Here is a 24,293-nt window from a genome sequence, read left to right as displayed (position 1 = left end):
ATGGAATGTCTCACCATCTTTCTGGAGGTCATTCAATAAGTCACTCCACTCTGAACGAAAAGTGTCAGCCCCAGTGAGGCTGCCATCGCCTCCGATGACACACAGATTGGTGATCCCCCGCTTCACCAGGTTGTGGGCAGCTCGGAGTCGTCCTTCTCGCTCCCGGAAGTCCTTGCATCGGGCACTTCCAATCACCGTGCCTCCCTTTAGGGGAGAAACAGGAGGTGGGTACAGTCACATTTGGGCACAGTCAGATGTCATAGTCATACTTGGGCTCAAAGCACTAAGATGTCCCCATTCCAACTCAGTGACAGAGCAGTGTAATCATGCCACTTCCCTAAGTTCCTAGACATCCCTAGGTCATTGTCCCTCAAAAAGGAAAAGAAAATGGTGCTGTGTCTCATATGCCATCCTGTATTCTGTCACACTTCCTAGGAGCCTCCTGAGATCAACTATCTCATTGAAGATTTAATCATCAAAGTGACTGTTCTCAAAAGAGTTTGCACACACATTCGTCTCTGTCCTAGAATTATCTCCGCCTTTCACGCTGACTGCAGTCTTCCGACTTTCCTCAGTGCCTGGCACTATTACACTACATCCAAACTTCTTTAAGGAATTCAACCCCAGTGTGCTTGGTAGTATGTCTTCCTCTCTAACACACTGAAATTCCACCTAAGATTACCCAGACACTGCCGCTTTGTCCCCTTAGTTCCCAGGCATGTAGGGAGTTAGTGGCAGGAGCCACGATACTCAGGCATTTGCAGGAGAAAAAATGCTCTGTGTGTAGGAAGTCTTGAGTTCCCAGGAGCTGACAGATACTTGGAGAGGTAAGTAGGGTTAAGATCTTTCATAAACAACAGGGGCTCATAGGCATTCATGACTCTAGGGTATTAGAGAGAAAGCTTGTTGATTCTCAGGTCACTGTGTGTCGGGCAGTGCTCCCTTTATAAAAATGTCACTAGACCACTACCTATTAAGTGGCTTCCCATGGAATGTTTAGTGGATTTATATAAAGAATGGGATACAAATGTAATTTGTAAGTTTTTCACTAGACCACTCAATGGTTATAGTTCTTAGCTAGCAGAGTGATTGTGTCTCTGAAGGCCACTTGATCAACATGGACTAGTCACAGAGGGCTGTGGATACCAAAACCAACTTCCCTGGGATTCTTTGAGAGTCTGCAAGACTGTCTCCATCCCTTCTCCCTTAAATAGTCTGTTTTCAGGCTGTCCCATCTCTATCACATGAGGACTGAGTTTAAGTCTGCTTCTGGCTTCAGTCCTCTAAGGTTATTTTCAGGGCCAGACTTCCCCCGTGACCCCAGAGTAGGACTTGCTTATGATGAGCCAGCTTGCTGTGACCTTTCAATAAAGGGCGAGCCACCTTCCCACCCCTTCACCACTGCAGGGAGCCAGGGTGATGTTTTCAGACGCAAAAAGTAAAGGGCAAATATAAGCCCTTCTTCTGTCACTGACACTCTTCACCGAACCACGTGGCCAGGGACCTAGGATACCAGAGCGGGATGAGGCAAGAACAGTGCAAACATAGAACACGAGTTCTCTGGAACATACCAGCTGGAGCATCATGGACACGCTCTCCCAGGTGGCCTCCCTGATGTGCTCTCCACCATCCACCAGGCCTTGGTAACCCTAGGGAGAGCGGTGTAGTCATTAAGTCTCCATTAAGTTCCTCTAGATGGCATGACTAAGGCAGCTTCCCTAGAAAGGGGTTCAAAACCCACCCCCCTCCCCAAGAGTGACCCCTGATGCTCCAAGAACGGTATAGTGAGTAAAGCAGTCCCAGGAAGGACATGTCAACGTTTTTGATGTTCCAGTTTCTCTCATTCTTTTCCTTTCTTTTTTTCTTCTTTTGAGACAGGGCCTCACTGTGTATCCTGGCTGGCCTGGAGATGTAGAGTCTGTAGACCACGCTGGCCTCCCAATCAGAGATCTACCTGCATCTGCCTCCAGAGTACTTGGATTAAAGTCATTGGCTACCATGCCTGGCTCTCTCTCATTCTTGAAATATCAAAATACCCTTCTGTCCTAATCCCCCCTTTTTCTCATCTCTGAGATGTTCCCAGGAGACTGAGAAGACACTTAGTTTTGATAATCTAAGAGAAAAGGATAGGAGTACTGGCAGAAGGAAGAAAAGAAATAGGACATAAGATAAAACTACCAAACTTGACAGACGGGCAAACAGACTGCACAGGGAAGAAAGTGTGGGCAAAGCATGAGGAGAACTGAGGAAAGGGAGCCAAGGAGGAGCTGGGACCTCAGAAAGCTGGGAAGCTTCAGGGACACTGAAACTCTGCCTGCTGGGGCTCAGCCCTGAGTTACACTACGCTCGCTGGCAAGACCTCCCATTTCAGCTCTTTCCGTGTGCGTTTCCTCTTCTCAACAGTTAGTGAGAGGACCGAGTTTGCAGAAATCTGGGTCCCAGCATTCCTGCTGGAGTCAGAGTGGGAAGGAGTGACTCAGTAAGACTGAGAGCAAAGGAAAAGAAACCACAGCAACGAAGCGAGGGGGTAGAGAAGAAGGTGGGAGAGGAGAGAGGTGGAGAGCCAAGTAGGGAACCAACCTCATGGACAAAGAAGACGCGGGCGCCCGTGAAGATGCCAACTCGTACCACAGCCCTGACCGCAGCATTCATACCTGTGAGAGGGAGAAGAAAGGCAGGAAGTAGCCACTATCAAGATGGGCAGCCCTGGGATCCAGAGCTCATGGTGGATTAAAGCCTGAAGTCAGTCGTTGGCTTGGGTTTGCTCTGAATCTAAAACCCTCTTCATGCTCAAGTCTTCTGCTCTTCCCAGTTTCAGTCAAGGGTCAAGGTCATGAGACCAATAACCTTACCAAGTTCGACTCTGAATCCAAGGTCCCACATGCCCACCTCGGCAGTCTAGACTGCTGTTTACACCCATTAACCTCAGGGGCTTTCCTGGGCTTCCCTTGCCTTCTGCATCCAAATAGAGACTTGAGTAGAGCTTTACCATGCTGTTTGTGGGGAAACATGATTTTTCTAGCACTAAGTGATCCAACAGAATACAGTTTGTTTTTAAGTATGTTTGTTACTAGATGGTGGATTCTTTGAGGACACACACACACACAAAGCTATTGTTTGAGTCATCTACATCCCTATGTGTGCTACACAGTTGTGATTCTCTAGCTCTTTCAGTGCCTGGAAATGTTGTACGGTGTGCAGATAGAATCAGAGAGGCATGTACTCTCCCCACTGGCCACCTCATAACATCATCAGAGTTCAGGCATCTCAGAGACAAAATAAACCAACTTCTATAAGTGCCATTGATGCCCTCTTTCAGATATTTTTGTTTCAACCTAAAGTGTATCATGTGATTGTTAAATTCTGTGTGGTAAAAGGTCACCAGTGAGCTCGAGGGAAGCCGTACACTTGGGAATTGTGCAGCACAACTGAAACCAATACAGACCAATGGACAACCCAGAACTACTAACAGGCCTCCCTTTCTTCCTCTTCCTCTCCTCCGCTCTCCCCTCTCGAAGGCAAGTGTGCTATCTGTTATGTAGTCATTGGCTCTGAATCAGATTGCAGGCTGCTGAGCAAAGATGAGCAGAACACCCACCATGTCCTTCTTGGTGCTGAGCGCTGAGAATGCAACAGTGAGCGGTATCGTCAGGAACTACGTGTCAAGACATAACATATTCCAGTGTGGTAAAAGGGCCCCTAAGGGAGAGGTATGCAAAGGCCTAGCATGAACAGGAGTGATCCAAAACTGCAGCATTTGTCCTGAGACCTCAAACACGATTTCCTGTTCTTTTTGTCAGGTAGACATTTGAGGGAGATTGTTCTGGACAGGAAATACTGCAGAAAGTGGAGCACCAAGAGATAACTTCAGGGAACTTAGTATTATAAAGAGTAACAGTCACTTCCCTGTTAGGATTATAAAGAAAGTGATGAGAGAGAATGCTGTAGGTGGGAAGGCGCCCGGACGGATATGAAGAAGTCTGACTTCTATTCTGTAGGTCTGGGTATAACTGCAGACCCATGATGTATGCCCAGTTTCAGCAAATCCACAAACCCCATAAAACTCTATGAAAAGTACATGATCATTACAGCTCCTCTGGGAGAAGATCCTTAGCGTTCATGATTCTTGAAGGGGTTTGTGACTCCTCTCATGCACAAAAAAATAGTCATAGATAATCAAGACTCGCAGTCCAACTATCGTAGTGAGACACTGAGTCTTGTTCCAGTACACTGCACAGCCGATGGGATGCTCTATGGAATATGCAGCTCTGGATCATACACTGGTGATCTTAGGAAAGAAAGAAGTATGGTCTGGAATGTACAGGCTGGAGCATTTCCTTCTGACCTCCAAGCTGAGTAAAGGGGGGAGGGGAACAACTATGAGCTAGACATGAGTGGAAAGGTTGGCCTGGAAAGCAGCAAGTGTTGGTAGGCAGGAACCCTGCGATAAGCGAAATAATCAGTTCTCATTTCTTCCTCCTGCTTCCCGACCGCAACCCTGCCATGCCCGGAGGCTACCTAGCCAGCCTCTTAATGAACAGAGCTTTCTAATGGTTTCAGCATCCCCTTCATTCTCCAGTACTCTAACCCTAGATGCCTAAAAGCACCAGGCAGGGAAGGATAGTTTAAACCTGGAGTCCCCAGAAGTCTTTGGTCCCTCCTACCCAACCTCACTACTTAGCCCAGCCTGGCCCTAAGCCAGTCCTGGCCAGCCTTTTCTTGGCTGTTCCATGTTTCCCTAAATAACCCTCTATGAGCAGCTGCATGACTTATTAGAAGCAAGGTGAAGGATTAGGTTACAGGGAGCATGCAAGAGATATTCTGGGGTCAACCAGAAGGGGCTCTGAAGACAGCTCTAAGCTCCCAGTGTGAAGCAGCCAATGGCAGCTTCCCTCTGGGGAAGCCTTAGGAAGAGCAGGGTTGTGGGTATCTTCACAAGACTAAGCAGAAGGCAGAAGCTACTAAAAACCTGCTCTATTGAGGATGACCTTGCATTTCTGAGTCTCTTGCCTCCACCCCCCAACTGGGGTCCCAGGTGCATATGCCACCCCAGACATGTTTCAGGCCCTGCACCCACTGAGCCATATCTCCAACAGAATCACATGGTGTTTGGAAGTCAGTGCTGAAGAGTTCCCCCCTAGGCTTTGGAAATGTTAAGAATTATGGCGAATGGTTGTTCTATGTGACTCATACTTTCTAATGGATGAGAGCTAAATATTGTAACCCCTAGGATACTATCCAGAGGCGAAGGAACCCTGGCCCCGCTCCTTTAAAAATAGGATATGCACACAGTTGGAGCTGTGGACTGGAGACAGGGCCGAGCAGGTGGCTGAGGTCTTCTCCAGGCAGGAAATGCCAATGTCAGGAGGCTCAGTGAGCTATGGATTAGTGGGGCTGGGTCCTTTCTACATTAGAAAAGGAGTGTTTATTCCATGTAGCCCAACATTCCAGGATTCTTGACTTTTTAGCTCAAGACAACCAATTCCATATTTCTACTTCAACACAGTGGTTTTGCAGAGCTCAAGAACTGGGAGCTGTGCTCCTGTGAGTATGGGGTTCAGTCTTGCTCTACTGTGATGCCTGCGGCCCCTGGGAGGCCCAGCACTGCCTCTGGGAAAGCCATCTCTGTCCTGGGGCTTCTCCCTGCAGCACTGCAGACTTCTGCTCTGGTCCCTTGTCTCCTCAGAACTTCATTTTCTATCTTTCTGGATCCCCACTGACACACAACTGTCATAAAATATGGGCTCACAGGTGACAGACACTTATGGTAAGAAAGTCCCAGAGGCCTTGGCTCTCTCCCTGTCGCCTCTCCCCTCACTGCTCCTCTTTTCTCTCTTCCCCTTCTTCTCTCCAGAGGAGGTGTCTTTCATTCTTCTCATATGGCCGCATATGCTTCTTTTCTGACTCTTTTTTCCTAACCTGACCATCTACGTGCACAGGAAACGGGGTCACCACTAGGAAGTGTCTGCTGAGGATCACAGTACTGGCATGGAAGTCTTCTTCAGCCTAAAGCAGCAGGAGAGTTTGGGTTCGCAGCACCTCTAGCTCTGTACTCCTACCCTGTCACTCAGGCCGCTGTGCCAGGTCACCTGTCAGTTTCTTCCCTCTTGATTGTGATTGTAGAACTGTTAGATACGTTATAATTACAATCAATAAATATGTTAATAGTTTAAGATCTGGTTTTTAGATATGCTAATAGGCAGAGGATTTGAGGGAATAACTTGTCAAGAGCTCAGATTCCGGGACCAGGTAAAGTAGCCATCTTAGCACGCATCTGTAGACCGAGTACTGCAAGTGTAAAGACAGGTGGGTCCCTGGAGCTGGCCGGCCACGGGGTACCAGCCGTGTGGGACACGTTTATGTACTCGGTGAGCTCCAGCTTCAGTGAGAGGAACAGGAGAGAGACTGAGGAAGACATCCAATGTTGACTTCTTTTTTTTTTTCCTTCTTTTTTTTTCTTTTTTCTTTTTTTCCAGAGCTGGGGACCAAACCCAGGGCCTTGCGCTTGCTAGGCAAGCGCTCTACCACTGAGCTAAATCCCCAACCCCCAATGTTGACTTCTATTTACACACACACACACATTCACACACACTCACAACTACCAGAACAAATACTGTCTTTTTTATTGATGTACCCTTAGCACCTGTCATTCTGTTTGATCACAGAGGTGCTCAGTAATTATTCTTATATATTAGCAATCCACTCACTAAGTGTGTACTATGGCCAATCACTCTTGTAAGCACTGTACCTGATTAAAGTGGCTAGGTTTTTTAAAGCATTTTTTCTTGTGAAGTGTTTCTCAATTACTCGCATCAGGACTTATGTTTTGCTGCATAAGCATACCCAATGCACACTGGCTTACTTCTGTTCCTGTGCCTGAGTAAGAACCCTGGTGATACATGGGCTCTCTCTCTGGGGGCGGACGTCAGCTTCTTTGCAGCAGGACAAACTGAGCGCTTAGTGCAAGGGAAGCCTCGGGTCAGAAGCACCAGATGAAGTTTGGCATCTCTTTTCCTATCATTGTCCCCATGCCCTGTCAACCCTTTACAACATGCTATCGGCTTGAGCACATAAAGACACACGAAAGTGGGAATTGTTTGTTTCTAAGTAGTACATCCATCCCTCCCACTTAGTCTTCCCCCATATACTGTATGTTTATGGCTTCTTAGACTCTATTCAGAGAAAGGCTCTCTCTGGTTCCTGCCCAAGCAGCCCCTCTGTGACTGGAGTAATTCAATGATGCTGTTCTCATCACCCAAGTGCTTGAATGGACCCACAGACTGCTTTCTCAACAGTCTTATCTCCAATCCTCTCCAGTGCTGTTCAAGGACCAACAGCATTAACTTCCAGAGAAATTTAGATAGGAGTACTAGGAAAGGTTGGGTCAAGAGCAGCAGAGAAAACATCTAAATCTGCTTAGAGGCTCATGTCAAAAACCAGGAAAACTCAGAATTCAGCGTGAACCTACAGGAGAATAGTACTAGCCTACAGACAAGAGAGTCAAGACACTCAGGGTCACAGCAACCATGCTCTGTCCCCTTTACTTACCTTGGGCATCTCCACCAGAGGTCAACACGGCGATGGCCTTGCCGATCCCCAGGGTTTTGGCTTCATGATGCTCTTCATGGGTCATGATCCACTCTAGAATTCAAGACAATGGTCGGTTAAGACGCACCGGATCAAGGTGCCGCTTGCTCAAGAAATGTCTGTCTTAGACTGGCAAGAGCCACCCAGTCAGGCTCTCCCACTAAAGCTGGGCTGTGCAGCCACAGACCTTTGGAAGTCTTCCAGAGGAGAGCCACACCCTCTCAGACAAGCTAATAGGTCAGAGTAACCCAACCAAGACTGCGTAAGTCCCAGCTTATCCTTCCTTGTCCCCTCCCATCCCTACTGGCATGTGTCTTCAAAACAGGCTGAGGACAAGAGGAAAGGGCACTTGACCTCAGAGAAATTCAAAAGCAAGAACCAAATCTGAGTGTGTTTTGGGGATGCTCCCTTTACATCAAGTGGAGAGAGGTGTTGCAGAGGGCATAAATCAAGTGAGGTTTCAGGTACTGACAGAGAACCAACAATGTGGAAGCAAACAGTCAAGCGCAGGTTGGCTCCTGGCTGAGAGGAGAGCTGAGTGAGCACGGTTCAATGACAGGAGCAGAAACTGGGGTGGGAGGTTATAGAGGCCTCTGAGAGCCAGACAAATCCAAATCTTACGAACAGTTAGGGACTCTCTACAGTTCTGCCCATTCAGACACACACATACACACAGACACAGAAAGACAAACACATAAACATACTGGTGTTGTGAGGAGACCTTTATATACTGTTTATAGGATACATACATACACACATACATACACACACACACATATATATATACATATATATATACATACATACATACATACATACATACATACATACATACAAGCCTATCCCCTCCCTTCTCCCCTGGCTGCCTCCTTCTACCTGAGTTGTGGCAACAGTGGAGCTGGTCTCCCTTGAACACTAGCACTGTCCCTCTTCGCTTTATTAGAAATGTGAAATACGCCTTCCTGAGAAAGCTGCAGCCTCTGGGGCTTTCGCAGAGGGAGGGCTCATTCAGAGGAACCGCACTTTAAGGAAGTTGGTGCTTCTGTCCAGTGCCTGGGAAAACCAGGGAGGCTACTTATAGGGACTAAGTCACATAAACAGACAAATCCACAGATGCCATAAAATATATGTGGTGAGACAAACATGCTACAAAATCAGCACTGAGAGGTCAAGTCCGAACTTCCTGATTAGGCATTCAAAGCTCCTACGACTGAGTTCCTGCTGACTGCTTCAACCTTCTCACTACCCATAGAGCCTCTGATCCCCTACGATCTGACCACTACTTTCCTCAGCCCCAGTTTGGTCTACACATACTGCATCCTTTGCCTAGGCTAACCCGTTCCTCTCTATCCATCCAACCATACATACATTCATACATACATATATGCATTCATACATACATGGATTCATGCACGCATACATGCATTCATAGTACAAACATGCATTCATACATGCATTCATACACATAATGCATTCATAGCACATACATGCATTCATACACACATGCATTCCTACATACATGCATGCGTGCATACATACACACATACATACATGCTTCACTCCATTTTAAGCCACACCTCCTCATCCTTATTAACCTACTAAATCTTTACTAGCTATCAAAGGGCCAGGAAGTCTTCTTTTTAATCTCCTGCAGATCACATAGTGTTTGGAAGGAGTTGTTCATTTAGCATTTATATACAACATTAGTAACATTTTAATCGATTTTTATACACTAATAGGAGGGTTAGCCTGGATCAAGGGTCAGATTTAGCCTTTCTCACAAATTTTCATAGTAGCAAACTATGTAGGGTCCTTAAATTTTAAATGGTTGCAAAAATATTTTATGACATGAAAAATTATTGAAATCCAAATTCCTGTATAGCCGGGCACAGTGGTACCTGCCTGTAGTCCCAGCTGCCCCAGAGCCTGAAGATAACTGATAGGACTCAAGAGTTTGAGCCCAACGTGGCAACACATCACAACCCCATCTCAGAGGCACAAAAAAGAAAAAGGAAAGGCAGAGTCCGAGCTTCCATTCATCCCTACTCTGTGCTCTCACACTGGGGCAGAGACAGTGACAGAGATCTGCCACTTTGCAAACCTGAAGTACTGTGTCCTTTTACTAAAGTTTCCCGACCACTGGACTGCACTGCTGTTAAGTGCACTTCCTCTGAGTGGGCTGAAAATTCCTCCAGGGCTGTTAATTTTTAAATATACTTCTCTCCAGTGCTGGAGCCATCTGTCTTCCAGGAGACCTGGGTTCCATTCCCAGCACCCACATGGCAGCTCACAACTGTCTTGTTACTCATCCCCACTGGACACCCTCTTCTAGTATCCACAAGCATGAGGTAGACATGTGGTGCACAAACATACATTCAGACAATAAGACTAAATAGAAAAAAAGAGAGAGAGAAAGGAAACGGAAAACAAGCGCAGTTCCAGGTCCTACCCGTTGACGTCTGTGCACCTAGAGCAACTCAGTAACACCGCTGAAAGGCATCAGTGAACCGATGCACCACACATGCGTGAGGAGCGGGGTGGATACAGCTCCGTGTTCTACCCTAAAATCACACTCGGGTCGGGATGTAGAGCAGCTGTACAGCATTTATAAGACCCTCGGTTGGGGACATCACAGGTTAGGAAGGAAGGAGGGAGATGGAGTGGGTTTGGATGGCCATAACAGATTAATGGGTGATGGGAATGTGGTACACATATGTAATGGAATTTTACTCAGCTGTAAAGAAAAAAAACCTTAAATTATTACTTTCTTAGAAAAAAAATGGATGGATCTGCAAAGTGCAGTATTAAGTGACCCAAACTCAGAAAGACAAAAAGATTACATTTTCTCTGTCTCTCATATGAAGGTAAAGTATTCCTGTATATCCACGAACGGGACTAAGTGTGGTTAAAACCTTAAAAAATTAGAGAGGAGACAAGAGAGTACTAGAATAGGTGCTGAAGGATGGGGGGGAGGGGCATGAAAGGAGAAAAAAGACCAAGGGGACAAGAGTGGTGGGGGAGATAAGGGGAAAGGAGAACATTTTAAAATGTCACAAAGATATCTAAGAGCTTGTGTGCTAAGTTTAAATAAAACACAAAATGAAACACTCAGGCACATGTAGGACTTAGAAAGTGACAACTGGGACAGTAACATGAGCATACATAAACCTGGAATGCTAACGTCTCAGTTTCTGCTGGTCTTGAGAAAGGCTACATGATTGGAGAAAACCGGAACCCAAAAATTTGGAAAAGAACAACAGACATCTAACTGTCCTGCTCTTTTTCCCTGAGGTTTTTTTCTTTTATTCCTGGAGGTTGGCACCAGATTGGGAGGCTCATCACCTGTAGAAGCCCCTACGCGTCTCCAGTCTCCATGTCGTCGTTTCAGTGGGAGACAGAGTTCACCCTACCAAGGTTAGCAGCTCACATTTCTCCTGAGTCTGTACGTCAAGAGGCACAGGACACAAAATGCATGCAATTCGTACACCCGCATACTTCATGGACTCAAAGTGACACGCATGTGACAGTCACTGGTGCTAAATATATACAAAATCGTGTGTGTGTGTGTGTGTGTGTGTGTGTGTGTGTGTGTGTGTGTGTGTGTGTGTGTTAGCTTGCAGGAAACAGGAACACAGCCTGGAAGCATCATAGGTGCACCAATTTGAACTGGATATGTGCCAGGGGAGGGGTCAGGCAACCAAGCGCAACGCAGCGGAGCACCCCTGGCCATGCATCTGGGACCGGGCGAGCAAGTGCTGGGAGGTTAACCGAGGGGCTCCGCTTCTTCACCAGTGCCCAGCACCCATCCCCCTCTCGCCTGCGATTTCGGATGCCTTGTCACGTCTGGCCCTCAGTTCCTTTCTGTCCTCCCCACCGCCTGCTCCCGGCACGTTCGCTCCCACCTCACTCTTGGCTTCGCCCCTCACTCTCCACCCAAGGCCTCCCTCTTGCCTTGTAGTTTTAGCTCTCCTCCGCCGCTGCTTTCCTGCAGATTGTCCTTGGGGAAAGGGGGAGGGGAGTTTGGCGAACACGGGGAGGAGCCAGGTGGAGGCAGCCGCGGGAGGAGGGGAGGCTTCCAAACCTCTACAGGCCGAAGATGGCAAGGAGGCTCCGCCTCCCTCTGCTTGCCTCTCTCCTCCTCTTCCTCCACCCCTTAAGAACTCTGCTGCTTTGTGGTCGTGGCTTGCTTCCTGGGGACCACATTTTTGTCTTGGGTGCTATCAGCTCGTGTACGTGGTGAGGGTCTAAATTTATGTAGTTGCTAATCTTGTTTCTAAGTAGACCAACTTTTTCTCTCCTGGCCTGTCTGATATTCCTTGAATTCAAACATCTCCTGCCACTATTAATTGGCAATTGACCACTTCAATCGCTCTTTCAAGGAGCGTTTTAACTGGAGTCTGTATTCAGGCTCTGTCTTAAGACAGATCCCTGCCTTTAAGAAACACCCAGCACTGGTATCTCTTACAATAACCTCGAGGGTCCTTCCACATTTGCTTCCTTTCTCGGAGAGGAAAGGGCGAATCCAGCTTGTGTGCTACCAAGGACCAAAGAGGGAAGGGCCCCGTCTCAGGTCCGCAGCAGCAGCTTGCAGGGGGTTGAAGTGCGCAGGCATCTCCGTGAGACTTTAGCAGCACGTGCTCTAGGACCAGTGGGTGGGTGCTCCCTGAGCACCACCGGCTTCCCCTGGTCATGTCTTCACTTAAGTGTGGCCAGTTAACCCTGCTGATTCTCAGGACCTTCGGATTACTTTACTGCCCCTTCTTTCTCTTGCTAGCTTTGCCTGCCGTGTACATTCTGGCTGCCAACAATAACAATACATGCAAGTGAACAGGCAATGAAAAATGATACCATCAAGAAAGTTAAAAAAAAGACAAGCTATAAAACGGAAGGCGGTATTTGCAAATTATGTATCTAATAAAGGAAGGACTGGGACGTAGAAGAAATACCCCTCAGACCTGCCTGGTAACCCATGCCGTTTCTGCCTTCCCTATTGTAGAAGGTGGTGATTAACACAGCGACCACAACTGGACAATGAAGAGATCACATCTCCACCTGGGAGGCCCAGGATCATTTCCAACAAAGGGTCAGAAAGAACATGAGGGCCAGAGGCAGTGGGTGGTTACAAGGAAAATTATCTTGTGGGCACATCGGGGCAGCTGCAGATACAAATCCACAGCAATTTTGACAGCATTTACAAAACCTGTGCAAGCCAAGACCAGACCAAATGCCAGCATGGAGAGGGGGCTGGGCAACCTTGGCTGTGGGAGAGGGAGAGACAGTTTTCTGAGGGTGTGGCCCCTGATAAGTCCACTCCAGTGTAAGACCACATCCGAGATTGTTTGGGCAGCACGGATTGGTCTTGAAGGACTAAAAGAAGAAAACACAAAAACCGGTGGGTAGCAAAGGAGGAGAGATTAGGGAAAGCAAGAGGAAGGCGATGAGTTTGATCACATACAGCACATACATGCTGGAGGAGACTCAAACCTCTCGAAGAATTAATTTTAAAAATAATAAGCTTTGTACATGAATAAAACCCTCTCACAGCTCAGTAATAAGAAAAGACAATAACTCAGTTTTGAAATGGGCAAAAGATCTGGGCAGACATTCCATCAAAGGAAGCATGCAGGTGGCGAACGGGCATGTGAAAACCCACCACCAGGTGCTGAGAGACTCTTACCCGCCTTCAATGGCTCAAGGAGGAAGAGATGATAATATTAAATACCCGTGAGACTGCAGGGCCACCCTGAACATCAGTGAACATTCATTGTTGGCAGAATGTATGTAGTTAAAGGCAACTTAGCAGTTTCCTGCCAAGGTAGACATGGACTTGCCACAGACATGACAACCTTGTAACTCTTTTTACTTAAATGAGTTACATTATGCCCTCACACATAGGTACAGCAGCCTTCTTCACTCTCGCCACAAAATAGAAGCAACCAAGACCTCTCTCGAGGTAAATAGGTAAAGAAAGCATTGTATGTTGATATGACAGAGCACTGTTCGACAGTAACGAAAATTAACTACCAAGCGTGAACAGACATGGTGGAAACCTAAGAGTGCCTTTCTCAGAAAATTGGGCAGTCTGAAAATACAACTTGCTATATAAGATTCCAGCTTTCTGGAAAAGGCAAAACTGTGAAGATCAGTGGTTACTTCGGGTTTGGAATAGAGGGGAGAGGAATTTACGTAGAGCATAGACACAGGATTTTAAAGGTGGTGTGTAGGGGATGTTTTAACTGGGAATCTGTGTGTGAACACTGAAGGTCCTGTTCCTCCATTGGTTCTTGATCTATCAATAAAAGATGAGCTGGGTGCAATAGGCAGGACTTTGAGTTTTCCCTGCAGGTAGGCTAACAGGGGAGGAAAGAGACATCAGCCATGTAAGACCTTTGGCAGAGTGGCCATCCCCAACTGGGTAGGGTATTAGGAATTAAGCAGAGGGCAGATTTAGGGGACTTAACTGGGAGTGAAAAGAAGGGTGGAATAGCCAAGGAAGGCTTAGAAGAGCCTGGCCATTGAGCCAAGCATATCAAAAATGTGTGTGTGTGTGTGTGTGTGTGTGTGTGTGTGTGTGTGTATGTGTGTATGTGTGTGTGTGTGTGTGTGCATGGCAGGGTAGTAGGAACTACACTACGCTACAGTGGTGAAATCTTCAGTAATGCTGTGACAATGGGTATATGTATGGTGTTATGGATTTGTCGACACTTGTACAACTCCATAATGTGAACTGCGGACCAGTTAATAACAGTGTATCAATATTGGCTCATCAGTTGCAACAAATATGCTGTGCTGTATCCATGCAAGATGCTAAGAACAGAGGAAATTGAGCCCGGTACAATTTTTAAAAGGACTTTGTTCTCTCTGAGATCTTATTTATTTTATTAGACTTGGAATATAACTGAACAAATCAGTAACCCTGTAACACCTGTAATTTATCAAATTTTTATGGCATAAGCATGTTAGTTGAAAGTAAATAAAATGAAAAAAAAACAGGATGGTAAGTATTTGATATATCCATTCAGTACTGCTTAGGGGGATAGGCACCAGTGGATAAAGATCTTCCAACATTAGAGAGACAGAGGAGAACCTCACAGGGACAGTTCATTACAAATGGCTTTTCCTGCCTTTTAATTTTAAACTCCCAAGCTGAACTTTTCCCCTTTTCTAAATTTTCTTTTCATTGGACAACTTTTACATTCAAAATATGATCTCTTCCATGAATATCAATAACTTAGAAAAGGAACTTTTAGCTAGCTGTGGTCAATTTTCTTAGTGACTCATAAGTTTGAATTCATAAATGGATGGTGGGCTGGCAATGGAGAAAATGCTTGGATCTAAGCAGTTCTGGAAAATATGGTGCATGCTCAGTCTCCATCTAACTGGCGTTGAGAAGCGCTCCTGAGAGCGGTGCAGCGGGGAGGATGGCTGAACTGTGGTGGCTGAGGAAGGCATCTACAAGCCAGAGTGCATCAAGGAAGTGTCAGAGGACTTACAAGATGGATCAGAAAAGGATGCAGAAAGTGAGATGGTGCCACAAATTCCTGAGGGAACTAAATCAAGGCCATTTCCACTGCTGGAAGTGTTTAATGCAGCTACAAAAGTATGCAAGGTACCCTTCTTCCAAAAAGAAAGCTGAAACCTTGGTTTGCACCGGAGGCAAACCTGGGGAATTTGTTTGCTCTGGTGACTGAAGTACACGAACTAGGCATGGTACTGATCGAAGACTAGGTTTGGGCCAAAATATACTCCAGATTTCTTCAGTCCCTGAAAATGAAAATTCTAATTTAGGGCTTAGGGTGGTAGACCCTAGCAGGAGCAAAGGGGGCGGAGAGAGATGCTCCTGGCCATGAGGGTACAAGCCACCATCTCTCTACCTTCCAATGCCAGACAGTGGTCTTCCTGTTTTTAGCATCCAGGGGAGGATAACTTGTACAAGGAATGGACAAAATGACTGATATCTTACTTTATGCCATACCCTGGTGTACTCAGAAATGAAAGACCTATTCTTTTTGTCTTTTGGATGTGTATGCATATAGGATGGGTGTATGTTCACATGAAGGTACTCATGTGTGTGCAGGTATCCATGCTTGCATGTTCATGAAAACACCAGAGATTAACATCAGAAACATCAGATATCTTCCTCAGTTGCTTTCCACTTTATTTATTGAGGAAGGGTCTCTCACTGTACCCAGTTTGCTAATTCAACCAACCTTGCTAACCAGCTTGCCTTAGGCATCCAGTCTCCTCCTATCAAGTTCTGAGATCACACCCAGCTTTCCGTGTTTGTTGGGGATCTGAACTCTGGCCCGAATACCCATGGCAAGTCAATCATTTCCCCCACCCCCCAAAGGCTGTTCTTCATGTTGAGCCTCAGTGTGTGGGAAGACATTCAGAAGATCCGGTTAAGCTTCTCAGAGCGCTACAGGATTCACCTAGGTACTGGGATGTCATGTACAAGTAGACAACAGAGTTTTAAAAAAAATCAAGAGAAGACGCTCTGAGAGATTAAGTGGAAGATGCTTAGAAAATTCTCTGGTAACTGAAGGTCAGAGCACATACGTAAAGAAGCTGAGGTACCCTAACTTTCCTGGTTCGTGTTCTGCCTGGTGTTGTAGGCAAATGAAAATGTGCAATGCTTATAGGTACAACCAGAAAACATTAGATGATGGAGTTGTCACCTCACGATAGCCCGTGACAGTCACTGTATGTTTGCTGTGCAGTTGATCAAAATGCAGTGCAATGCATGATTTTGTTTATATAAAGGATCTTCTCTACCAAACAGTGAAAGAAGCGCGTACCTACAGGACTGTTGTCCTCTTTGCATGTATGCCTGGAAGAAGAGCACGAGGTGTTCCTTGTGGCACCCGGTGATCTTCTCAACTGAGACAATGAGAAGAGAGCTAGCTTTTGTCAACTGTTCCCAGACTAGAGTCATCGATGGGCGGTGGTGGTAGCACAAGGTTTTAATCCCAGCACTTGGGAGGCAGAGGCAGGGGGATCTCTGTGAGGGTGAGAATGAGTTCAACTATAGCCATAGCTACACATAGAAACCATCCTAAAGATGAAACAAAATGAGATAAAGATCCTCACAAACTAGAGTCATCTTCGAAGAGGGTGCCGCACTTGAGAAATGATTGTTATGAGATGGGCTCAGGGACGCCTGTGGGGCTGAGATTAAGGCCATCTTCGTAGAACCAGAATTCCCAGTTTTTTCAACAGGGGTTTAGGTTTTTGGGTTCTTATAGCAGCATATAAATGGAAACTCTTGTGTCCGGTGCAGAAAGAAAGAAAGAAAGACTTTCTTAAAAGGGAAGTGAGCCATAGGCAGTGGTAATACTTTACAGCATCACTGCACTCACGGTGTCTGCAAAACTTGGCATCTTGGTCTGTATAAAACCTGTGTGTGTGAGTGTACTTGTCCAAAGACCAGCAGGGCAGGAGTGGGCATGAGTAACGCTGGGGTCAGATGAAGGAAGAGCATGGTGGGAAGGTCTTCTACAGAGAAGACCTTCTGTGGACAGAAGGCCGTGGGAAGACCATCCTTCCTTTGAAAGCTCTCCCATTTTTGACTCAGTAATTGGTGTAAACGTAACTTTTATTCGCCTGAAGTAATTGTTGTCTCCGAGGATGACTGTTTCAGTCTGCTAGCTTCTAGCCTCCATACAATCTAATGTGGGCCTAGAATGTTTTCCACCTCTGAGACTTACTGCTGAATAAGCTCACCCTTCTTGTTCTTTCTGAACTCTGGGTGGCTGGTTCAACTCAGCTGTTCCGGGTCATACTCCTCTCCAAACTGACTGATTCAACCTGGCTTCTCTCTCTGCCTCTCCTGAATTGCTCTGCTTGGCCTCATACTAACTCTGGTGATCTGTTCTAATCTTCTGGCTCCTTCTCAGTCTCTAGCTTTTTCTGTCTGCACCCGTGTCTAGCTTGTTCTCTCTCTGTAACCTGTCTGTACAACTGTCTCTAAAACTGCTTCTCTCTTCTGCACTAGTCTGTAAAACTCTACCAGTAAAACTGTCTTTTCTCTGCACTGCCCCTCATGAGGCTTCCCTCTCCTTTCTTGTGAGAGTTGGGTGTATCCCATTCTGTCAAATCTTCCTCTGATTCATCACTTTGCCACTCACTAAGATATCACTTTCAAACGTGGGTGCTTCCTTTTACAAACTAACTTTTGCTCATTGTTTGGGATTAAAGGTGTGTATTAAGGTCATGTCTGTATTCCTGCCAGAGGGATTAAAGGTGCATGCTAAGGGCTGAGCCACACAACTAGAAACTGAATTTTTCAGTAAATATCACAATCTCAGGGTTCACGATGTGTTCAAATATCCTGCAACTTATAAGCACTCGTGAGAGTCAGTGGTTACCTAGGCCAATCGCTCACAAGTGCAGTTCCTAGGCACAGGGGAGGATTTATACCTTAGGTGGGCAGTCAGGTCTGCTGGGCCAGAGCCTGGCCCACAAAGCTGCCCAAAGGCTTTTGTGCTGAGGTAGCTCTGCCCTACGTCCAGCTATCTTGGCTTTTGGTTTTGTGTTTCTTGTCGCTTAAACAAGTAATCATTTTCCCCCTCATGTAATAGGAAGCCCAAAGATTGATTAAACAAACAAACAAACAATATAGGGGCCATATATACATGCAAAAACAGGCTCCGGGGGAAGTCAGATTAATGGTGCTGCCTCTGGAGTACCCTCTGTGGAATGTAAATTCCTTCTCATGGTCATAAGATGGAGCTTTTAACAGTAGACACTGGACTCTTCTTGTGAGGTCAGAATAATGAGAAGGACAAAGGCAGCATCGAAGGGATCCACAAGAGCACTCTCAGTGGCACCTGCCTTTGTTTTGGCAAATAGACCATAACTGTACTTCAGAAACACACACACACACACACACACACACACACACACACACCTGCCTCGCCATTGCACAGGGTAAGGCTGAGTACAACGATCGATCAGCAAAGAGTGGAGAAAGCAGCAGCTATGGCTGCTCCTCTATTCAGCAAGAAGCAAACACATACTCTGTTTTCCCCTCAGAAGTGCAGAGGCAGCAACGGGGTCATAAGCTGGGGTTGGTGCACATTTCTGTGTTCACAGCCTGGGATCCTTTATACTATTTGATGATGTCACTTCTCCCTAAAACCCTGAATGCAAGAGCAAGAGCAAAGCAAGGCAGCTGCGCCACCTGACACACGACCCTATTTTTGCTTCCCCCTAAACCAGTGCTTTTCAACCTTCCTAAGGCTGTGACCCCTTAATACAGTTCCTCATGCTGTGCTCACCCCCAGTCATAAAATTATTTTGGCAGCTACTTCACAACTGTACTTTTGCTACTGTTATGAGTCGTAAGGTAAACATCTGATATGCGGCCCCTGTGAAAGGCCCTTTGTCCCCTCACCCCCAAATGGGGCTCCAACCACAGGTTGAAAACCACTGTTCTAACCTATCTTCTACTAAGAGACTGAAAGATCATTTTAGGAATGCAAATTTAAGGGGGCTGGAGAGATGGCTCAGTGGTTAAGAGCACCAACTGCTCTTCCAGAGGTCCTGAGTTCAATTCCCAGCAACCACATGGTGGCTCACAACCATCTGTAATGGGATCCAATGCCCTCTTCTGGTGTGTCTGAACACAGCAGCAGTGTACTCCTATTTAAAGTAAATAAATAAATCTTTTAAAAAATGCAAATTTAAAGCACTGCACTAACCCTCTGTCAGTGAAGGAAAAGAATTTGTGGATAGATGTTTTGGGTTTCGTTCTTGTTTTTTATTAATTAATTAACTAATTAATTAATTATAAATATACTGTAGCTGTCTTCAGACACACCAGAAGAGGGCATCTGATACCATTACAGATGGTTGTGAGCCCCCATGTGGTTGCTCGAATTTGAACTCAGACCCTCTGGAAGAACAGTCAGTACTCTTAACCCCTAAGCCATCTCTCCAGCCCGGTTCTTGTTTTTAATATGATCCTGTCACTGTTGATTTCCCATAGTGAAGAAGTATTTAGAAGTATCGAGAAGGTACTGCCTGGTCTTGTTCTTATGATACCTTTGGGTAGTCTCCCCAGCACTCGGGTCTTACTGGATCACACTACCTCCAATGAGCCAATCTCCTCCTAGATAAGAGCCACCTGTTCTTTCTGGAAAATGATTCTCTCCGCTCTGCCTTGTAGAATCTCCTATAAGCATCACTTGTCAATAAAAAAGCCAATGGCCAATGAGCTGAGGCAGGAAACAGGAGGCGGGACACTGGCTGGAAGAGAGGATTCTGGGAAATAGTGAGCGTATGAAAGAGAGATTCAAGAGCGCTGAGAGACTATGGACGTAAACCAGTAGGTAGATGAATTCAGGGAGCTGCTGAGGAGACAAGGAGAAAGAAGCCGGTCAGGACTGAAAGAGAGGTAAGTACCAAGCGGTAGACAGAATAGTTTGAGTGGGTTAAATGTTACTAGCTACTCGGGGAATGAGCCAAAGCTGGTGGCCTAGGCATTTAGTGATAAATAACTAGTCTCGGAGTGGTCAGTGTGGGGGCAGAGCTGGAAAGGAAAACTAGGACTTAACCTTGTTTTCCCACTGCCTGGCTAATGCAGTCCTCCCTCTAGCCTTCCCGAGTTCAGTGCCCTGTTTGACATGCTGTTTGTGTATTACTTTTCTTCCCTGGACTCACGCTATTCTCATTTTATAACCTTGTTTGATCCCTGCTTTGCCACAAGACTTCAGGAAGGAGGTGCATGCTTTTTGTTTACTCCTATCTCCAATGCTGGATCCCGGGCGACCTTTAAGACAGCAACTGCTGCTCTACTGACCCCCAACCATAAAATTATTTTTGCTGCTATTTTGTAACTGTACTTTTGCTACTGTTATGAATTGTAATGTCAACAAACTTTCTCGGTAGGAAAAGAAAGATAGATAGATGGATGGATAGATGGATGGATGAGAGATACACAGAAGAAAGAACAAAATGGAAGCTGGCCGCAATTAGGAAGAGAGCAAGGTGGCCCCACTGAGGCTGGAAGATACTTGATTTCCTTTCTCTTGGAGGAAAGCTGAAAAGATTAGGCGTGGCTCTCACGTGAGGCCTTGAGGTTTAAACGCACAAGCTGAATATCATGGTTCAGTCCTTGGGGTAACGGGAGAGTGCGAACCACAGAGGCAGGTCGGAATTAGTCATCGGGGCAAAGGGAGTCTGAGTACAAGGCATAGTGCAATGAGAGGGAGGGTGGCAAAGACGGGGGGCTGGGAGACAGCCTGAACATGCTCAACAGTAGGACAGGCTGCAGACTGGGCTGCTCCCCGGGGCCAGCTGCCAGCTGCCAGCTGTGCATCTGACTAAAGGAACACCACAGTTGCCAAGTAGGTGCCGCACGTTTTTGCGTTAGTTAATGTTTCTTGAGTATAAGCCATTTTCCCATGAGTTTGGTTATACTAGGTATACTAAGAAACGGCATGAGGTTTGGGATCACACGGGATAACAGCCCCAGCTCCTTGCCACAGAGCCTGAACACTTGCCTGGCACACTCATCCCCACATCTCTATGGGGATCTTTAGAAGTTCAACATGTTGAAACGGCATCACCAATCTCTTAACTCACGTGCAGTTTCATATATTGCTTCTCCTTGAACGGAGGCTCCTGAGGAGTAGGGAAGATATCTAGTCCGCTCCCGAGGAGTAGGGAAACCATTTCCCCATCTCTTATTGAATCTAATACAATGAGTTCAGATAGCACGCTCTCAAAAGATATGGATAAATATTGCCATCTACGGCGTGGGTCCAGGAATAGCTGGTGCAATTGTTACCCTCTATTGAAAATTGTGTTTTACTTTTATGTGTATGGGTGTTTGGCCTTCATGCATGTGTGTACCATGTGCATGCGCTGCACAGGGAGGCCAGAAGAGGGCATCAGCTCTCTAGAGGACTGCTGTTACAGGCTCTTGTGAGCTACCACGTGGACTGTGGATCCTGGGAATCAAACCGGGATCCTTTGGAAAAGCAGCCAGTGCTCTTAACTGATGAGTCATCTCTCTAGACCCCAATTTTTAACTTCTCAAGGAAAACTTTTTAGCCCTGAATTCCTTCTGAAAATACATGGAAGTTGAGCTAAGTAACTTCTAAGACATTTCTGAATTTTAACTATTAACATGATGTTATATGTATATCTATTTGTCAAAAAACTTACACATACATATATATATATATATATGTACACACACATATATATATATATATACACACACAGCAGGAGTCAGTCTTGATGAGAAAAAATGTCATTATGAAATGCATTATTTTGTATTCTAACTTAAAAATACAGTTTAAAAAGCTCTTGACTGGCAGGTTGATTGGATTGGTTATACAAACAGGCAATTGGTAAAACCTCTGGATATGTCTGTGAGGGAACCTGCAGAGAATGTCAACTAAGAAGGGGAAGCTTGTCCTGTGTGTTGCTGTCACCATCACACATCTGGGTTCCTAGCTGGGGCCCAGAGTAGAATAAGAGGGAGGAGAGACAGAGGGAAGCACAGGCTTCCCTCTCAACCACCATGATGTGAGCTGCTCTCCCCACACATCCTTCCCAGCAGAATGGACTGAAATGTCTGAGGCTGCGGGTAGGAATTAATCTTTTTTCCCATAAGGTTTTGGTGAGAGCATTTTGTTAGAGCCGTGGAGCAGCACAGCGTGCTTTATAGCGTGTTACTCCTAATATGTCCCTGGCACACAGCACTGTCAGCGAACCGGCTCCAATGTATGTGCAGTTAAGCCGAGAAGGGACATATAGATGTGTTTCTAAAATTTAATATAAAGTATTGGTGAGTTGAACCTTTATTAAGATATACAAGGGAAACCTGTTATTAAATGTTTCCCTGGGTAAATTTTATAGTCTTTTGGAATCATTTTGTAACGTAATAATATCTTAATTTAATCCATTGATGAGAGTTTCGTGTTTTTCTATGTAAGGTTTACTGGCAATCCAGAAGCCAGACTAAATAGCTTAGGGTAACAAGGGAGGCAAGTGACTAGCATCCCTGTAGCTTAGAAACCATGTGAGTGTATCTCTCAAGGTCTCATGTGTTGAAAGCAGGGCATTCAGGGCGGCCATGTTGGGAACAGGTAAAGCCTTAAGCATAGAGTCTGGTGTGAGGTAACAGCCTGGGCAGGGGTTGATGAGGACCCTGTAGATCCCAGTCAGGTCTTGTTAAAGAAGGCTGTTATAAAACGGAGTAGGTCCTCCCGGACATCTGGCTTGCCGTTCCACCATGTGGTCCCTCCTCCTCCCTTATATTCTTTTTTTTTTTTTTTTGGTTCTTTTTTTCGGAGCTGGGGACCGAACCCAGGGCCTTGCGCTTCCTAGGCAAGCGCTCTACCACTGAGCTAAATCCCCAACCCCCCTCCCTTATATTTTTGCTGTGATGTGGCTCAACCAAGGGAATCCCAAGCTGAGGCCAAACAAAAGGAGCTGCCTGTTCTCAGGCTTTCCAGTTTCCTAAACTGTGAATAAAATTTGTTTTATACATTACTCTGCATCCGGTATTTTGTTACAGCAACAGAGGGGAAAAAATTACAGATACCGAGTAAACGGAATTAATTATTGTTCATACAAAGAACTGTTCTTCCTCCTATAGCTTCTCTCCCTCCTCCCCATACACACTTTCTCCCTTGTGTCTCAAATGTCAGCCTTGGCCTACCGCCATCATAATGCTGTGAACAAACCTTCTGCTCTTCTGCACTTCTCTCCCCACCAATCCCCACTGTTTACTCACAGGTCTCACCGGTTTCAAGAATAGGTACATGTCCCACGGTGTTTGGGTCATCCACACTTTCTAGTTTCTCCAAGAAATCTGCCTTTGACTGTGGCATCTGTATGATCATGTTGGAAGATGAAGCTTCCCCGGCTGGGAATCGATAACTGTAGGTCACCCTCCGGATGGGAACCAGGGAGGGGGTGCTTTCTACTGTTTTACTTTCCCTAAGAGACTTAGCTGCTCAAAACTTCTTTTCCAGAAATACAGTCAAGAGGATTAGGAGAGGTGATGACTGTTCTCAGTAACTAGTTTACTACCTCCGAGAGATTCTGTCCCTTTAGTAATTACAGAGGCAAAGCAGAACACATCACTACTGGTTAGAGAAGAGTAGAGGGCAGTGCTCTCTAGGTCCTGACTTACATGTTTGGGGATGCTCACTGAATGACAACAAGGACTCCCACAACTGAGCCCAGATAGATTAGAACAATCTATAAATTAAATAGAAACCAGCACCCAGCCCATGTTTCATATGTCTTGTTCTCAGCTCCCAAGTCTTATTTGCCTGGGACAAGGACAGCGTCTCCCTTATACAAAGAAAACACACAACACGGTGACAAATGTTTTTCCAACTAGGAATACAAACACATCTATAAGTATGCCAGAAGCTCTCATCCTGTATAGCTCTGAGAGAACCCATCCTTTGTCACTATATCATAATCAGTGGTACCTGTGCTCTGAGTAGTCCTGACTACATGGCGAGACTCAAACACGCACATGAAAAATCTCAGATGGAATTCGTCTTTACGCATGGCTATTTCCTAGAAATAAAGAGAGTTTAACCCAAATAAATAGATCCATAGAATATTTAAAGTGTCAAAGGTCGACATGGTCTATGTATACTTAATACCACTGGGTTTTAGGGCTTGGCCCTATAAAAATATCAGCATGTAAGGTGATATAAATAATATTTTAT

General features: G+C 45.8%; 2 protein-coding genes and 1 long non-coding RNA gene across 8 annotated transcripts in view; 2 read left to right on the top strand and 1 right to left on the bottom strand.

The window, feature by feature from the left end:
- Nucleotides 1-24,293, bottom strand: part of Pfkm (phosphofructokinase, muscle) — a 37,567-nt gene that overhangs the window by 12,461 nt on the left and 813 nt on the right. For 4 of the 5 annotated variants that reach the window (XM_063264219.1, XM_039079863.2, XM_063264220.1 and 1 more), the window contains exons 2-7: nucleotides 24,048-24,138; nucleotides 23,348-23,470; nucleotides 7,549-7,641; nucleotides 2,581-2,654; nucleotides 1,572-1,649; nucleotides 15-204 (exon numbers count right to left, since the gene is read on the bottom strand). In XM_063264219.1, the coding sequence (XP_063120289.1) occupies nucleotides 15-204; nucleotides 1,572-1,649; nucleotides 2,581-2,654; nucleotides 7,549-7,641; nucleotides 23,348-23,470; nucleotides 24,048-24,129 (640 nt within the window). In that variant the 5' untranslated portion in view covers nucleotides 24,130-24,138. Of the gene's footprint in view, nucleotides 1-14; nucleotides 205-1,571; nucleotides 1,650-2,580; nucleotides 2,655-7,548; nucleotides 7,642-11,538; nucleotides 11,692-23,347; nucleotides 23,471-24,047; nucleotides 24,139-24,293 lie in introns of those variants that run through there. The other variant, NM_031715.2, reaches the window with a different exon arrangement.
- On the top strand, nucleotides 90-1,999 carry LOC134479569 (uncharacterized). The gene is made up of 2 exons (XR_010053084.1): nucleotides 90-224; nucleotides 1,879-1,999. It is a non-coding gene; the product is annotated as an uncharacterized LOC134479569 (long non-coding RNA).
- The window catches only part of Senp1 (SUMO specific peptidase 1), a 63,590-nt gene continuing 59,260 nt past the window's right edge, over nucleotides 19,964-24,293 (top strand). The window contains exon 1 of one of the 2 annotated variants that reach the window (XM_039080358.2): nucleotides 19,964-19,984. The gene's annotated coding sequence lies outside the window, so the exon portion shown is untranslated. Of the gene's footprint in view, nucleotides 19,985-23,464; nucleotides 23,487-24,293 lie in introns of those variants that run through there. The other variant, XM_039080359.1, reaches the window with a different exon arrangement.

Source organism: Rattus norvegicus, chromosome 7 (genome assembly GCF_036323735.1).
Source record: "Rattus norvegicus strain BN/NHsdMcwi chromosome 7, GRCr8, whole genome shotgun sequence".
Taxonomy (NCBI): domain Eukaryota; kingdom Metazoa; phylum Chordata; class Mammalia; order Rodentia; family Muridae; genus Rattus; species Rattus norvegicus.
Note: the sequence above shows the minus strand (reverse complement) of the source record. Positions and strands in the feature narration are given on the sequence as shown.